The following is an 18,697-nucleotide window of genomic DNA, read 5'->3' on the forward strand; positions in this document are numbered from 1 at the left end:
TATGTAGACCCTAAAAGTTGGTGGGCACCGTTTGTCACAGTTATAGTGCATTTAATGTATTGTTTATAGTTGTGTAGTGGCTTCGCTGGCATGCATCTAAAGAAATTGGTTGTTTGCCCCACCACGATTGACATGCTAAAATCGCCACTGATCCCATTATATCTAATATGACAACGATCCCATTACAAGTGTGTTCACACCATGTGTGAGCCTCAGAACTGAGCTACTCTGGGAACTATAAAGACGACAGAATGTTGAGTGACAGCCAACCGAAGGGAGCAGATGAGAAAGAGTGTATGGACATCATGTGTCGCTAGTTGCTACTGGTGGTTCACTTTACAGATAATTTAATGCTGGTTATGGTGTGAAGTGTAGGTCATCCCCAGATCTGTATTCTCTCCTCACCTCATAAAGGTGTCTTGATGATAGAGCATTCACAGTAGGACAGGTACAGTTGGACACACACACAGGGTTGGATCTGTTTGACTAACAGTGTTGTGGTAAGACAGTGCAGTCCATTCTGCTGACTGCATTAGGATGGTTTGGGAGAGTGGTACATAACGAATGGTTTATGTGGTTGTCCAGAATGTCACACACTATCTCGCTCTCATCCCTGTCTCTTCTCTCTCTCTCGCTCTCATATTATCTCTCTCCCTCTCGATTGTTTGCTCTCTCATGCTGCAAATGCAACTCTCTAATCACATTTATTAGACATACTGAATGTAAAAAAGAAAGCTAAAGGAGGATGTATTTCCTTTCATTTCCAGTCCAGACTATCCTACCAAGATTTTCAACTCAATTTAAATAATTTATAGGGTATATATAAACTCAGCAAAAAAAGAAACGTCCCTTTTTCAGGACCCTGTCTTTCAAAGATAATTCGTAAAAATCCAAATAACTTCACAGAGCTTCATTATAAAGGGTTTAAACACTGTTTCCCATGCTTGTTCAATGAACCATAAACAATGAATGAACATGCACCTGTGGAACGGTCATTAAGACACTAACAGCTTACAGACGGTAGGCAATTAAGGTCACAGTTATGAAAACTTAGGACACTAAAGAGGCCTTTCTACTGACTCTGAAAAACACCAAAAGAAAGATGCCCAGGGTCCCTGCTCATCTGCGTGAATGTGCCTTAGGCAAGCTGCAAGAGGCATGAGGACTGCAGATGTGGCCAGGGCAATAAATTTCAATGTCCGTACTCTGAGACGCCTAATACAGCGCTACAGGGAGACAGGACGGACAGCTGATCATCCTCGCAGTGGCAGATCACGTGTAACAACACCTGCACAGGATCGGTACATCCAAACATCACACCTGCGGGACAGGTACAGGATGGCAACAACAACTACCCGAGTTACACCAGGAACGCACAATCCCTCCATCAATGCTCAGACTGTCCGCAATAAGCTGAGAGAGGCTGGACTGAGGGCTTGTAGGCCTGTTGTAAGGCAGGTCCTCACCAGACATCAACGGCAACAACGTCGCCTATGGGCACAAACCCACCGTTGCTGTACCAGACAGGACTGGCAAAAAGTACTCTTCACTGACGAGTTGCGGTTTTGTCTCACCAGGGGTGATGGCCGGATTCGCGTTTATTGTCGAAGGAATGAGCGTTACACCGAGGCCTGTACTCTGGAGCGGGATCGATTTGGAGGTGGAGGGTCCGTCATGGTCTGGGGCGGTGTGTCACAGCATCATCGGACTGAGCTTGTTGTCATTGCAGGCAATCTCAACGCTGTGTGTTACAGGGAAGACATCCTCCTCCCTCATGTGGTATCCTTCCTGACATGACCCTCCAGCATGACAATGCCACCAGCCATACTGCTCGTTATGTGCGTGATTTCCTGCAAGACAGGAATGTCAGTGTTCTGCCATGGCCAGCGAAGAGCGCAGATCTCAATCCCATTGAGCACGTCTGGGACCTGTTGGATCAGAGGGTGAGGGCTAGGGCCATTCCCCTCAGAAATGTCCGGGAACTTGTAGGTGCCTTGGTGGAAGAGTGGGGTAACATCTCACAGCAAGAACTGGCAAATCTGGTGCAGTCCAAGTACTGCACTGTAGTACTTAATGCAGCTGGTGGCCACACCAGATACTGACTTACTTTTGATTTTGAATCCCCCTTTGTTCAGGGACACATTATTCCATTTATGTTAGTCACATGTCTGTGGAACTTGCTCAGTTTATGTCTCAGTTGTTTAATCTTGTTATGTTCATACAAATATTTACACATGTTAAGTTTGCAGAAAATAAACACAGTTGGCAGTGAGAGGACGTTTCTTTTTTTGCTGAGTTTACTTCAGAAATCATTGAGAAATGCTGCCGATCATGTGCTGCTATTTCGACTGCACCCTCTATAGTCTATAGCCACCATGGTTATTATCTGCTCCTGCTGGTCATCTTTGAATCTTTGGACGTCTTAAAATATGTACTCTTAAATATCTACCCGCTACAGCCAGAAGAGGACTGTCCACTTCTCGGAGCCGGGTCCTCTCTAGGTTTCTTCCTAGGTTCCTGCCATCTAAGGAGTTTTTCCTATCCACTGTGCTTCTGCCTCTGCATTGCTTGTTCTTTGGGGTTTTAGGTTGGGTATCTTTAAAGCACTTTATGACAACTGCTGATGTAAAAAGGGCAATACAATTATTTTATTGATTGATTGAGAAACAAACATCATGTTATAAACAGCCTTTAAATGATTTGTGAACCCTTTATAAAGTTGTTTCATTTAAAGTAGGACCAGATGGAGAGACTGGACTCATAGGCCAGAACATATTAGTCACAACATCCGTCTCCAGGTAAGACTCTAGTCTTTTCACTGACAACAACCAAAAACAGCTGACCGAACACAGGGATATGATGGTATGTTGGGAAAGAACCAATTAACCAACAGCTTCTCACAAACTTTTCTTCTAATACTAATGGAAGGAGGGAGGGAGAAAGAGAGGGATGAAGGGAAGAAGGGAGTGGTTCCTCACAAGCTTATGACTTGCCTAGTTAAAGTGGAACGGACAGCATTTTAACTACTTTGCCGATATGAAACAAATAATCATATCAGTCAAAAATATCAAATTCCCAGTTTATGGTACAAAACCAAACAAAATAGGTTATATTTGACTCAACACTACATGATGTAGACGAAGGCATTGTTGGCAGAATTTATGGATGCTATCAGGTTGTAAATCGCAGCTGGCAAGGTACATTGTTTTCTGCCTCCATTCGGGATGCACTGTTTCAGTTTCAATGAAAATGACAAAAACGGAGGAATGTAACTAAGGCTGGGAATGTCAATACAATCAAAATAGTAAGGGCAATGATCACAAGTCAGTCATAACGTGGCTAATATGCTAGCGTATCTATTTATGTAGCAAGGTAAAAACACAGAGCCTACCATTAGCTAGATAGCTAGCTATCAAGCTGCTAGAAGGACGTCATGTCATTGGAGGAGTGGGTGAGTGACTTGTCCCCCTCGTATATGCCAGCAGCATACCATTTACATTTACGTCATTTAGCAGACGCTCTTATCCAGAGCGACTTACAAATTGGTGCATTCACCTTATGATATCCAGTGGAACAACCACTTTACAATAGTACATCTATATCTTTCTTTTTTTTTGGGGGGGGGGCCCTTGTTTGGGTGTAGGGACTGATCAGAGCCTGAAGGTACGGAGGTGCCGTTCCCCTCACAGCTCCGTAGGCAAGCACCATGGTCTTGTAGCAGATGCGAGCTTCAACTGGAAGCCAGTGGAGTGTGCGGAGGAGCGGGGTGACGTGAGAGAACTTGGAAGGTCCCACTGCTGGCTTGCTTCTGAAGCTAAGCAGGGTTGGTTCTGGTCAGTCCCTGGATGGGAGACCAGATGCTGCAGGAAGTGGTGTTGGAGGGCCAGTAGGAGGCACCCTTTCATCTGGTCTAAAACAATATCCCAGGGCAGTTATTGGGGACATTGCCCTGTGTAGGGTGCTGTCTTTTGAATGGGATGTTATGGGATGTCCTGGGATGTAATGGGATGTCCTGACTCTCTGTGGTCACTAAAGATCTCATGGCACTTATTGTTAGAGTAAGGGTGTTAACCTCAGTGTCCTGGATAAATTCCCAATCTGGCCTTCATACCATCATGGCCACCTAATCATCCCCAGCTTACAATTGGCTCATTCATCCCCCTGTAACTATTCCCCAGGTCGTTGCTGTAAATGAGAATGTGTTCTCAGTTAACTTACCTGATAAAATAAAAATAGTTTTTCGGTGGCTAGAAATGCACGTGTCATTTGGTTAGCTGCAAGAAATGTGAATCACTTTGCTAGCTAGCTAGCTATGCTGAACGACTGTTATCCAGATAGCATATCTCTTGCATTCGCAATTCACTCTGGCTAGCTATCTACTCCAATTTCAGAGCACTTGTCTGAGGGTGCCAGAGCGCAGAACAACTGATGAATTTACAAACGCACAAGACCCACTCAATATGACCGGAGTCAGTAAAAGTAGGCAAAAAAAAGTAATAGTTAGTCATGAACCCTCTATATAACATGTAAACAGCCTAACCAGCTCTGCTAGGGCGAGTAAAATGGCCAGTTCTCTCATTTGTGTCTGGAAGTAGCTAGTTAGTAACCTAGCCAACTTTAGACAGTTAGCTTGGGTGCTTAGTTGGGACAACGCATGTATTGGATGCATGCAGAAGGATGAGCAGGCTATTCTCCATCATTTATCAGTGTAACGGCCGTCGTTAAAGGTAGACCAAGGTGCAGCGTGTTGAGTGCTCATATTTGTATTTATTATACTGACACACTATAAACAAAACAAGAAAATGACAGCCAGCAGTTCTGTCAGGTTAACATGAACTAAACAGAAAATAACCACCCACAAACACAATGAAAAAAAAAACTACTTAAATATGGTCTCTAATCAGAGGCAACGAGATTCAGCTGCCTCCAATTAGAGACCAACCCCAAACAAATCCAACATAGAAATAGATACCCTGGAATGAACATAGAAATAGAAGAACATAGAACATAACCCCAAAACACACAGAAAAACACCCCCTGCCACGCCCTGACCTAACTACAATAACAAATAACCCCTTTTACTGGTCAGGACGTGACAATCAGTGCAACTTTAACGGCCAACTAGCTGAAAAAGTTTTAGAGGGTTTATCTAATGTCCCTTCATTAGATTTTAGCTCATCTTGCTCTGGCTAGCATTAGTTGTTGATCTTGTTGATGTTGATGTGCATATACCTTTTTATGGTTGTTTGATCAATCGGACTGTAAAGTTTCCAAATGTAAGAGGACTCCCGTGGTATTTACATATTTGCAGAAATCCATTCAGGTGTATTTTGTGGCTTTTGCTGAATGCGTTCTAATGATCTAAAGCCGCGCTGTTGCAACTGCCTGTAAACACACAGTCCAGTTCAAAGTGAATGAAGGCAGGCCCTTGGGGCAAATAGCTTGTTTGCATATAGGCCTACTGTACCTCTGATTGGCTATGGTGCACCGGTCTGCATAGAAAGATGTTTTTATGAATTTTTTTCCCCCGTCTATTAATTGCCCAAATTCACGGCCGCTTTCCCACTCTATGAATTTTCACAAATACCTTAGTATACGTAATTCCCAAACATTCTAAGAATAAATGAAATTGTGAAAATAACCATATCTAAGAAAATGTTTTTAAAAAAGGGTCACATTCTTCCTTGGGGTGTATATGAACAGATTTTAATACCATTTCATGTTGCTAAAATGCTGTCAGTTCCACTTTAAATAAAGGAAAAAATAAATAAAAAAGCTTACGAGGTCTTAAAAATGGGTAGTTTAAAGTGGGAGGTTAAAAGAGGTAATGCACTTAGACACTTATTACAACATGCTCGATAGCTAGCACTCCTTAGCAGTGTAAGAGAGATTTGATGTGACGGGAACCACATGTTCTGACTGTGTTCAATATTGTGATTGGATCAATAAGCATTCCAAGCATGCCCACAATGAGAGACATCAAACAGGTGTGGTTAACTGTAATCCACCATTAATCAGTAAAGTTTAGATAAATATCTGAGGAGGAATCAGGAGTGTGTGTTTGGTTAGTACTGGAATGCTGGAAAGTGCCATTGCAGTAGCATCATGCACATTACCTACTAACGGAGCAAGTTAAGAAGGATGTATGTAGAGCAATAATGCCACCTGAAAAAACAGAGATCTCATGTCTGTCAAAAGAAAATCCAAAACGGGTCATTATGAATGAAACAAGTAGGATGGATATCAGTTGTCTGTTAGAAGATTGACAGGAGAATAGAGTGACTGATCAGTGAGAGGACACTGTTTAAGCAGCACTCACCTGAAGCATACTGTGTGCCAGTCAGTGTTGAGTGCCTGGAGATACTGTTCATCATAGATCCGCTGTCTGCATCCCGCACACACGGGCAAGCTTCTGCCAGCTGTAATACAGTTAGTGGACAGATCAAAGGATGACACGTAGAGCTGAAGTCGGAAGTTTAAAAACACTTAGGTTGGAGTCATTAAAACTCGTTTTCAACCACTCCACAAATTTCTTGTTAACAAACTACAGTTTTGACAAGTTGGTTAGGACATTACTTTGTGCATGACACAAGTCATTTTTCCAACAATTGTTTACATACAGATATTTCACTTATAATTCACTGTATCACAATTCCAGTGGGTCAGAAGTTTACATACACTATGTTGACTGTGCCTTTAAACAGCTTGGAAAATTCCAGAAAATGATGTCATGGCTTTAGAAGCTTCTGATAGGCTAATTGACATCATTTGAATCAAATGGAGGTGTACCTGTGGATGTATTTCAAGGCCTACCTTCAAACTCAGTGCCTCTTTGCTTGACATCATGGGAAAATCAAAAGAAATCAGCAAAGACCTCAGTCTTGTTCATCCTTGGGAGCAATTTCCAAACGCCATGAAGGTACCACGTTCATCTGTACAAACAATAGTACGCAAGTATAAAAACCATGGGACTACGCAGCCGTCATACCGCTCAGGAAGGAGACGCGTTCTGTCTCCTAGAGATAAACGTACTTTGGTGCGAAAAGTGCAAATCAATCCCAGAACAACAGCAAAGGACCTTGTGAAGATGCTGGAGGAAACAGGTACACAAGTATCTATATCCACAGTAAAACGAGTCCTATATCGACATAACCTGAAAGGCCGTTCAGCAAGGAAGAAGCCACTGCTCCAAAGCCGCCATAAAAAAGCCAGACTACGGTTTGCAACTGCACATGGGGACAAAGATCGTACTTTTTGGAGAAATGTCCTCTGGTCTGATGAAACAAACATAGAACTGTTTGGCCATTATGACCATTGTTACGTTTGGAGGAAAAAGGGGGAGGCTTGCAAGCCGAAGATCACCATCCCAACCATGAAGCACGGGGGTGGCAGCATCATGTTGTGGGAGTGCTTTGCTGCAGGAGGGACTGGTGCACTTCACAAAATAGATGGCGTCATGAGGAGGGAAAATTATGTGGATATGTTGAAGCAACATCTCAAGACATCTGTCAGGAAGTTAAAGCTTGGTCGCAAATGGGTCTTCCAAATGGACAATGACCCCAAGCAAACTTTCAAAGTTGTGGCAAAATGGCTTAAGGGCAACAAAGTCAAGGTATTGGAGTGGCCATCACAAAGCCCTGACCTCAATCCCATAGAACATTTGTGGGCAGAACTGAAAAAACGTGTGCGATCAAGGAGGCCTACAAACTTGACTCAGTTACACCAGCTCTGTCAGGAGGAATGGGCCAAAATTCACCCAACTTATTGTGGGAAGTTTGTGGAAGGCTACCCAAAACGTTTGACCCAAGTTAAACAATTTAAAGGCAATGCTACCAAATACTAATTGAGTGTATGTAAACTTTTGACCCACTGGGAATGAGATGAAAGAAATAAAAGCTGAAATAAATCATTCTCTCTACTATTATTCTGACATTTCACATTCTTAAAATAAAGTGGTGACCCTAACTGACCTAAGACATGGAATTTTTACTAGGATTAAATGTCTGGAATTGTGAAAAACTGAGTTTAAATGTATTTGGCTAAGGTGTATGTAAACTTCCGACTTCAACTGTACGTTAGCTTCACAATTTGCATGGCTCATATACTTCATTATACATCACCACAACCAGCACCAGTGTGATATTTCCCACCTCCCCCTTTAAAAGTGGTTAACTAACTGATCAGCTTAGCTCCTGAAATCCAGTAAGAGCAAATGGATATATCAGACAGCCACCCATCAAACCTCTTATCACTACTGGTGGTAGAGGATGTCAATTGATTATTGATCAACGGTTGATATCTCTGTTTCAGTGGAAAATTCTGTAAAAAGTCTGAAAAGTACTCTAATACTGTAGGATTGTAATAATGTAAGATTACTGTTGACTCCAAATGACACAAATAGTGTCTATACAAACTAAACCATAGCATCAGTTAGACAGCAAAAACAAATTCATCAACTGACACGCATTAGCTCAAATGCACAAAATCCCCCCAATTTCAATATGGAGAAAAATTTACCTCATCTTAGTTCAACTGAGTATTAGAAATGTGGGATATTTTCGGGCATGCAAATGTGGCTTTTTTCTTTTACTTTAGTTCTTAGAAGTAGAGCTTTGGAGCGGTGCATTAACACAGAACCACATTCATCTATTCTACACTGCTTTTGCTTGTGGGAGGATTTAGGTGTGTGTGTGTGTGTGTGTGTGTGTGTGTGTGTGTGTGTGTGTGTGTGTGTGTGTGTGTGTGTGTGTGTGTGTGTGTGTGTGTGTGTGTGTGTGTGTGTGTGTGTGTGTGTTGATAATGATAACAAGAGCATTTGTTATCCCCATGTAAATCCAGAATGGGAGAAGGGTGGATGTGGTTTGCAAACAGGAACATGGTGTCAGAAGAATAAATACTATTAATTTGTATAGAATGAATTAGATTAACCACAATATAAGACTCTGTTTCATATGTGAGCAAAACAAAGTTTCATCTGAGAGAGAAAAAGAGTGAGAAAGCAAGCGAGCAAGAGAGTGAGAGAGAAAGATTGGAGAGAGAGAGAGAGAGAGAGAGAGAGAGAGAGAGAGAGACAGAGAGAGCGAGAGAACAGCGAGCAAGAGCCAGAATGCTGCAACAAAGTGCTTGGATCTTCATAAATCGGTTTCCTTGTTTTACATTTGTCAATGTCACTTGTCACTGACTTTTAGGGTTCAGTGAGTCCATTCAACCTTATTCCAGAGGTCTTGGCAGCCCTTATCAAGTCATTGGCTTCATCACAAATAGCACCCTATTATTTATAGTATATAGTGCATAGACCCATAGGGCTGTGGTCAAAAGTGCACTACTCCCTATATCAGTGTTACCTAAACCTGGTCCTTGAGAACACCCAACAGTACACATTTTTATTGTAACCCTGGACAGTCACTAATGTGCTGGGTTGGGAAACACTGCCCTATATAGTGCACTACTTTGACCAGAGCGCTATGGGCCATGGACAAAACGAGTGCTCTATAAAGGGAATAGGGTGCCATTTGGGACGCAGACCAAGATAGTTGGGTCCAGAAATATTGACATCATTGATAAAGATGAGCAATAGTGACTGTATAAAATAAATTATTAAAATACTGAGCTATACTGCTCAAAAAAATAAAGGGAACACTTAAACAATACAATGTAACTCAAAGTCAATCACACTTCTGTGAAATCAAACTGTCCACTTAGGAAGCAACACTGATTGACAATACATTTCACATGCTGTTGTGCAAATGGAATAGACAACAGGTGGAAATTATAGGAAATTAGCAAGACACCCCCAATAAAGGAGTGGTTCTGCAGGTGGTGACCACAGACCACTTCTCAGTTCCTATGCTTCCTGGCTGATGTTTTGGTCACTTTTGAATGCTGGCGGTGCTTTCACTCTAGTGGTAGCATGAGACGGAGTCTACAACCCACACAGGTAGTGCAGCTCAGGTAGTGCAGGTAGTGCAGCTCATCCAGGATTGCACATCAATGCGAGCTGTGGCAAGAAGGTTTGCTGTGTCTGTCAGCGTAGTGTCCAGAGCATGGAGGCGCTACCAGGAGACAGGCCAGTACATCAGGAGACGTGGAGGAGGCCGTAGGAGGGCAACAACCCAGCAGCAGGACCGCTACCTCCGCCTTTGTGCAAGGAGGAGCAGGTGGAGCACTGCCAGAGCCCTGCAAAATGACCTCCAGCAGGCCACAAATGTGCATGTGTCTGCTCAAATGGTCAGAAACAGACTCCATGAGGGTGGTATGACGGCCCGACGTCCACAGGTGGGGGTTGTGCTTACAGCCCAACACCGTGCAGGACGTTTGGCATTTGCCAGAGAACACCAAGATTGGCAAATTCGCCACTGGAGCCCTGTGCTCTTCACAGATGAAAGCAGGTTCACACTGAGCACATGTGACAGACGTGACAGAGTCTGGAGATGCCGTGGAGAACGTTCTGCTGCCTGCAACATCCTCCAGCATGACCGGTTTGGCGGTGGGTCAGTCATGGTGTGGGGTGGCATTTCTTTGGGGGGCCGCACAGCCCTCCATGTGCTCGCCAGAGGTAGCCTGACTGCCATTAGGTACCGAGATGAGATCCTCAGACCCCTTGTGAGACCATATGCTGGTGCGGTTGGCCCTGGGTTCCTCCTAATGCAAGACAATGCTAGACCTCATGTGGCTGGAGTGTGTCAGCAGTTCCTGCAAGAGGAAGGCATTGATGCTATGGACTGGCACGCCCGTTCCCCAGACCTGAATCCAATTGAGCACATCTGGGACATCATGTCTCGTTCCATCCACCAACGCCACGTTGCACCACAGACTATCCAGGAGTTGGCGGATGCTTTAATCCAGGTCTGGGAGGAGATCCCTCAGGAGACCATCTGCCACCTCATCAGGAGCATGCCCAGGCATTGTAGGGAGGTCATACAGGCACGTGGAGGCCACACACACTACTGAGCCTCATTTTGACTTGTTTTAAGGACATTACATCAAAGTTGGATCAGCCTGTAGTGTGGTTTTCCACTTTAATTTTGAGTGTGACTCCAAATCCAGACCTCCATGGGTTGATAAATTGGATTTCCATTGATTATTTTTGTGTGATTTTGTTGTCAGCACATTCAACTATGTAAAGAAAAAAGTATTTAATAAGATTATTTCATTCATTCAGATCTAGGATGTGTTATTTTAGTGTTCCCTTTATGTTTTTGAGCAGTGTATATTGTAAAAAAACAAAATAATACGTGAAATTGTATTCATTTATACTAATATAATTGCTCAGAGAAAGAGATTTTGTTTAACCCCAAGATATTACCCCTGTTAATGGTAATGGTGAGAGGTTAGCATCTTGGGGGTCATTTCATTTGTCACATGCTTTGTAAACAACAGGTGTAGACTAAGAGTGAAATTATTACTGACGGGTCCATTCCAACAACGCAGAGAGAAAGATAATTGAGAAATAAGAGATAAGTAATAACACATAATAATAAAAGTAATAATAAATACACAATGAGTAAAGATAACCTGGTTCTATACCAGTACCGAGTCGATGTGCAGAGGTAACGAGGTAATTGAGTTAGATATGTACATATGACTAGGAATAAAGTGACTAGTCAACAGGATAGATAATAAACAGTAGTCGCAGCGTATGTGATGACATGCAGTCTTATGGCTTAGGGGTAGAAGCTGTTAACTATCCTGTTAGTTCCAGACTTGGTGCATCGGTACCGCTTTCCGTGCGGTAGCAGAGAAAAGAAAAGTCTATGACGGATGGCTGAAATATCACATTTACTTAAGTATTCAGACCCTTTACTCAGTACTTTGTTGAAGCACCTTTGGCAGCGATTACAGCCTTGAGTCTTCCTGAGTATGATGGTACAAGCTTGGCACACCTGTATTTGGGGAGTTTCTCCATTCTTCTCTGCAGATCCTCTCAATCTCTGTCAGGTTGGACAGGAAGCGTCGCTGCCCAGTGATTTACAGGTCTCTCCAGAGATGTTCGATCGGGTTCAAGTCCGGGCTCTGGCTGGGCCACTCAAGGACATTCAGAGACTTGTCCTGAAGCCACTCCTGCGGTGTCTTGGCTGTGTGCTTAGGGTCGTTGTCCTGTTGGAAGGTGAGACTTCGCCCTGGTCTGAGGTCCTGAACACTCTGGAGCAGGTTTTCATCAAGGATCTCTCTGTACCTTGCTCTGTTTATCTGTCCCTCGATCCTGACCAGTATCTCAGTCCCTGCTGCTGAAAAACATCCCCACAGCATTTTGCTGCCACCACCATGCTTCACCGTAGGGATGGTGCCAAGTTTCCTCCAGACGTGACGCTTGGCATACAGGCCAAAGAGTTCAATCTTGGTTTCATCAGACCAGAGAATCTTGTTTCTCATGGTGTGAGAGTCCTTTAAGTGCCTTTTGACAAACTCCAAGCGGGCTGTCATGTGCATTTTACTGAGGAGTGGCTTCCGTCTGGCCACTCTACCATAAAGTCCTGATTGGTGGAATGCTGCAGAGATGGCTATCCTTCTGGAAGGTTCTCCCAACTCCACAGAGGACCTCTGGAGCTCTGTCAGAGTGGCCATCGGGTTCTTGGTCACCTCTCTGACCAAGGCCCTTCTCCCTCGATTTGGCAGGGCGGCCAGCTCTAGGAAGAGTCTTGGTGGTTCCAAATTTATTCCGTTTAAGAATGCTGCAGAAATGTTTTGGTACCCTTCCCCAGATCTGTGCCTCGACACAATCCTGTCTTTCAGCTCTACTGACAATTCCTTCAACCTCATTGCTTGGTTTTCGCTTTGACATGCACTGTCAACTGTGGGACCTTATATAGACAGGTGTGTGCCTTTTCAAATCATGTCCAATCAATTGATTGTTAATTAATTATTAATTATATATAATATATATATATATATATATATATATATATATATATTATTAATGCGTTTGAGCCAATCAGTTGTGTTGTGACAAATTAGGGGTGGTATACAGAAGATAGCCCTATTTGGTAAAAGACCAAGTCCATATTATGGCAAGAACATCTCAAATAAGCAAAGAGAAATGACAGTCCTTTATTACTTTAAGACATGAAGGTCTGTCAATACGGAAAACGTTTGAACGTTTCTTTAAGTGCAGTCACAAAAACCACCGCCACAGGAAAGGAAGTCCCAGAGTTACCTATGCTGCAGAGGATATGTTCATTAGAGTTACCAGCCTCAGAAATTGCAGCCCAAATAAATGCTTCACAGTTCAAGTAACAGACACATCTCAACATCAACTATTCAGAGGAGACTTCGTGAATCAGACCTTCATGGTCGAATTGCTGCAAAGAAATCACTACAAAAGGACACCAATAACAAGAAGAGACTTGCTTGGGCCAAGAAACACGAGCAGTGGACCGGTGGAATTCTGTCCTTTGGTCTGATGAGTCCAAATTTGAGATTTTTGTTTCCAACCGCTGTGTCTTTGAGATGCAGAGTAGGTGAACGGTTGATCTCCGTATGTGTAGTTCCCACCGTGAAGTATGGAGGAGGAGGTGTGATGGTGTGGGGATGCTTTGCTGGCTAAGACACACTTAACCAGCAGGGCTACCACAGCATTCTGCAGCGATATGCCATCCCATCTGTTTTGCGCTTAGTGGGACTATCATTTGTTTTTCAACAGGAACAATGACCTAACATACCTCAAGGCAGTGTAAGGGCTATTTGAACAAGAAGGAGAGTGATGGAGTGCTGCATCAGATGACCTGGCCTCCACAATCACCCTACCTCAACCCAAATGAGATGGTTTGGGATGAGTTGGACCGCAGAGTGAAGGAAAAGCAGCCAACAAGTGCTCAGTATATATGGGAACTCCCTCAGGACTGTTGGAAAAGCATTCCAGCAGAAGCTGGTTGATAGAATGAAAATAGTGTGGAAAACTGTCATCAAGGCAAAGGGTTGCTACTTTGAAGAATTTTGATTTGTTTAACACTTATTTGGTTACTACATGATTCCATGTGATATTTCATAGTTTTGATGTCTTCACTATTATTTTACAATGTAGAAAATAGTAAAAATAAAGAAAAATCTTTGACTGAAAACTTTTGACTGGTACTGTATATGTTTGTGCCCATATCAGTGAACTAATGCATTGCGGAGGCCTAGACCTAAAGCCAATTTATGCTTGATTCGAAAATGTGGTCGGAGGCTCCATACGGAGGGTGTGACGCAATTTCAGAGGCCAAATTGAGCTCTGTACCGCATTGCCATGCGCCTCCAAAATGTTGTAACAATGCAGAGGGCTCTGTATAGCTCCGCATTGTCATGATTGGTTGATGGTAGGTGGGGCGGTACATCCTGTATAAACACAAACTCACTTCCTTGACAACAGCTCTGCACTCTGTGAAGCGTAAGAAGTATGAATACCCTGACTTCTGCTGAGGCCATTCTTGCCCTGACTTCGGCTGAGGCCATATACAGTAAATGCTGAATGGCCAATGCAGACGCTGTATTGACCATTCGTCCAGATGCACAACGCACTTCTCTCTCCAGAATGCACTCTCTCCCGCCAACTGTGCACAGTCATTGTTTCATAACTTCATTGTGTGAATTGTTTGCATTTGATTGTTAGTGTATATCAATTCTCCATTACATATATCACCAGTAGTACATTTACCGTTAATTCCTATAATTTCTAATCTACAGTGTTTGTTACTTTGGTTACGGTTATTTATTTTAAGGCATTCAATATTATTATTCCAGTCTTCCTGTACTCATTGTCGGAGTAAACAAATTGTTTGCAGAGTGCACAACCTATGCTACACTTGTGAGAAACAAGTTTTGGTTTATTTAATTCCATTAACGAGGTCTGTCAATTTAGTCATTGTCTTTTGTTTGGAGTGCTTCTGTCAATTTTGAGTAAGGACGAGCAAGCATAGGCTACCTGGTCTGTGCGCAAATGTAGGCATATAAATGTGCCCATTTGGGGATCTGATAGTATTTCTGATTGGCTGGTACTGTTTATATTTAGGTGCAGGAGCGCCATAATACTTTTGAGCTAATATTCTATAAGAGTAACAGAAGCTCAAGCAGCTCCGGTGAGCTCCTGCCCAAGTCAAGCACTGCTTCTTGGGAAACTCTAGTTCACTAGCACAAGCTTCAGGCCGGACCCAAGTTAATAGTTGATACTGGGTGGGTTGCACCAACATGGATTAACTCTTAAACTGGGTAAAATTAAGATTTATCTATTAATCTTGTTGCACCAAATTTTAAACCTAGTTTTAAATTAATCCTAGTTAAATGAAATCCTTCCTCTAATCTAAGTTTAGTTTTCACTTTAAACCTAGATTAATTTAAAGCCTGTTGCTCAATTTTAAATGTTTTTAATATAAACTCAGATTGGAGGTTAATTCTAAACTGCCACTTGAGGTGGTTTACCTGATAAAATGGCAGCATATCTACTGTGGAAAGACCAAAACGACAGAGTTCCTCAGAGAGTAATTAGAGAGAGGTTGAATCCTGTTGAGTTTTATGATAATGATGAGTTTTCAAGGAGATACCGCTTCTCCAAGGACTCTGTAATGCAACTGGAAAGAAAGGTTGCACCAACCATTAAGCATGGGAGTGATAGGAACACGGCTGTACCCCCACTACTTCAGCTCTTGGTGGCCCTACGGTTCTATGCAACTGGATGTTTCCAGATGGTGGATGGGGATCTTTTTGGACTACACAAGTCAACCATCTGCAGGATTGTAGTCCATGTCCAGTGCTATTGCTGGTCTGAATAATCTGTACATAAGGTTCAATCCTAAAGAGGAATCAGCAGCTGGATTTTACAGGAGAGTTAGATTCCCAGGTGTACTAGGGGCAATAGAGTGGACACATTCCTATTCCCAACCCTGGTGGTGAGAATGGAGAACTATTCCGTAATCAGAAAGGTTACTGCTCCATCAACGTGCAGGCTGTCTATGATGACAAAGGTCAGCTCACCAACATCGTAGCTAGATGGCCAGGATCCACCCATGACAGCAGAATCTTTGACAATAATCGTCTGTGTGCAATGCTGGATAGGGGGGGCATTTGAAGGCCACCTACTAGGTGACAATGGATATGCCTGTCGTGGGTACCTTATGACATCCCTTTTAAAACGCCCAGACACCAGAAAATAGAAAATACACCACTCTCATCCTGACAAGAGGTCTCATAGAGAGTTTTGGAGTGTGGAAAAAATATTTCCGTGCCTACAGGAGGGGCTCTGCACAAAGATGGACATGACACTGACAATCATTATTGCAGTGGCAGTTCTGTATAACTTTGGCAAGAGACAAGGAGACGAGCTACCTAAGGAAGACCTACCTGAGGAGAATGGAGAAGATGGCCAGGTGCAACATGCTGCCAATGCAAATGGGAATGCTGTGAGGAGAACCTTGATTGAGAACCATTTTGCTGCCTTAGGTGTGTATAATGTAACATTGGTAACATAAAAAACATATTATATTTTGATCGCCAAGTACAATTTCTAATTAAGCTATCTGTAGTAAAATGTATTATTAAGACTGTTATTCTCAATACCATACACGGTGGAACTGGAAGCACCAGAACACAAGAGTGGGGACAAAACTGGAGGACAACAAATTGCTTGGGAAAGCATTGTTTTAATAAATAATTTTAAAAATATATATATTAAAAAAAGATCAGCATTCTTTACACAGTGGGCATTTTGTTTTCCTGAAGAAGTTTCTGAATTTGCAGTAGCTGTCAAGTCCTGACCAGTATAAGGGTTATTTGTTATTGTAGTTTGGTCAGAACGTGGCAGAGAGTATTTTGTTTATGTGGTTCGGGGTGGTGATTTATGTAGTAGGGTGTTTGATTTATTATTTCCGGGTTTTGGTCTATGTTCTATGTTTTGTATTTCTATGTTCTTTCTGGTTTGTTGTATTTCTATGTTTAGGTTGATGGGGGATTGGACTCTCAATTGGAGGCAGGTGCTTTCTCATTGCCTCTGATTGAGAGTCCTATATATGGGTAATTGTTTGGGTTGGTGTTGTGGGAGATTGGTTCTTGTTTTGCCTGTGTGAGTGTGACAAGACTGTTTTGTTGTTTGTGCGTTCTTCGTTTTGTTATTTTGGTGTTCTCGTCCTGTTCCCGCTCCCCGCACTAGCCCTGAGGTGCGTGTTCCCAGGCTGATACCTCCAGTACCAGCACCACGTATCAGGCTTCTAGTGCGTCAACCCAGTCCGACTCGGCCTGTTCCCGCTCCCCGCACTAGCCCTGAAGTGCGTGTCCCCAGACTGGCACATCCAGTACCACACATCAGGCTTCCAGTGCGTCAGCCCAGCCTCGAGAGTTCGGCAACAGTGTGCAGTCCAGAGTATCCGGCAACAGTGTGCAGTCCAGAGTATCCGGCAACAGTGTGCAGTCCAGAGTATCCGGCAACAGTGTCTAGTCCGGAACCGAGAGTGTCTGCCTGCGACCCGGAACCGAGGGTGTCTGCCTGTGACCCGGAACCGAGGGAGTCTGCCTGTTACCCGGAACCGAGGGAGTCTGCCTGTGACCCGGAACCGAGGGAGTCTGCCTGCGACCCGGAACCGGCAACAGTGTGCAGTCCAGAGTATCCGGCAACATTGTCTAGTCCGGAACCGAGGGAGTCTGCCTGCGACCCGGAACCGAGGGAGTCTGCCTGCGACCCGGAACCGGCAACAGTGTGCAGTCCAGAGTATCCGGCAACAGTGTCTAGTCCGGAACCGAGGGAGTCTGCCTGCGACCCGGAACCGAGGGAGTCTGCCTGTGACCCGGAACCGGGGGAGTCTGCCTGCGACCCAGAACCCGGGGAGTCTGCCTGCGACCCGGAACCGGGGGAGTCTATCAGCAACCCGGAACTAAATATGATTAACTGTGTATCAAATGAGTCTGCCTACAGTGTGGAACGGAAGAGGTCTGCCTACGATCCGGAACGATGGGAGTCTGCCTACGGCCCGAAACTGAGCAAGTCTGTCTGCATTCTGGAGGACAGTAGGCCGGAGCCAGAACCACCTCCTGTATAGGTGGGTTGGGGAGGGGGGGTGTAGCACAAGTGCCGTCAGCAGCCACCCTCCCTTCCCTCCCTTTAGGGGGATTTTTTGTTGTTGTTGTTGTTTTTTTAAACATTTTATTTATGAGGTGCATCCGGGGTCTGCACCTTTAGGGGGGGAGTACTGTCAAGTCCTGACCAGTATAAGGGTTATTTGTTATTGTAGTTTGGTCAGGACGTGGCAGAGGGTATTTTGTTTATGTGGTTCGGGGTGGTGATTTATGTAGTAGGGTGTTTGATTTATTATTTCTGGGTTTTGGTCTATGTTCTTTCCGGTTTGTTGTATTTCTATGTTTAGGTTGATGGGGATTGGACTCTCAATTGGAGGCAGGTGCTTTCTCATTGCCTCTGATTGAGAGTCCTATATATGGGTAATTGTTTGGGTTGGTGTTGTGGGAGATTGGTTCTTGTTTTGCCTGTGTGAGTGTGACAAGACTGTTTTGTTGTTTGTGCGTTCTTCGTTTTGTTATTTTGGTGTTCTCTTTATTTAAAAAATAAATAAGATGAGCATCCACATTCCTGCTGTGTTTTGGTCCTCTATTCCCGACGACAACCGTTACAGAATCTCCCACCACAATAGGACCAAGCAGCGGAGAAGGGAGCGATGGGAATATGATATGGACTGTCGGGAAAAGGAGACATGGGCAGAGTTGAGGAGAGGCCTTTCCAGGG

At 43.7% G+C, this 18,697-nt stretch overlaps 1 protein-coding gene across 1 annotated transcript in view; it reads right to left on the reverse strand.

Moving 5' to 3' along the window:
• LOC106581050 (LIM domain kinase 1) overlaps nucleotides 1-18,697 on the reverse strand; it is a 109,696-nt gene that overhangs the window by 80,323 nt on the left and 10,676 nt on the right. Inside the window, exon 2 of the mRNA XM_082966625.1 lies at nucleotides 6,320-6,419. Within this exon, the coding sequence (XP_082822751.1) occupies nucleotides 6,320-6,419 (100 nt within the window). The remainder of the gene's footprint in view (nucleotides 1-6,319; nucleotides 6,420-18,697) is intronic.

This window comes from Salmo salar, chromosome 20 (assembly GCF_965601325.2).
Source record: "Salmo salar chromosome 20, fSalSal1, whole genome shotgun sequence".
In the NCBI taxonomy this organism is placed as follows: Eukaryota; Metazoa; Chordata; class Actinopteri; order Salmoniformes; family Salmonidae; genus Salmo; species Salmo salar.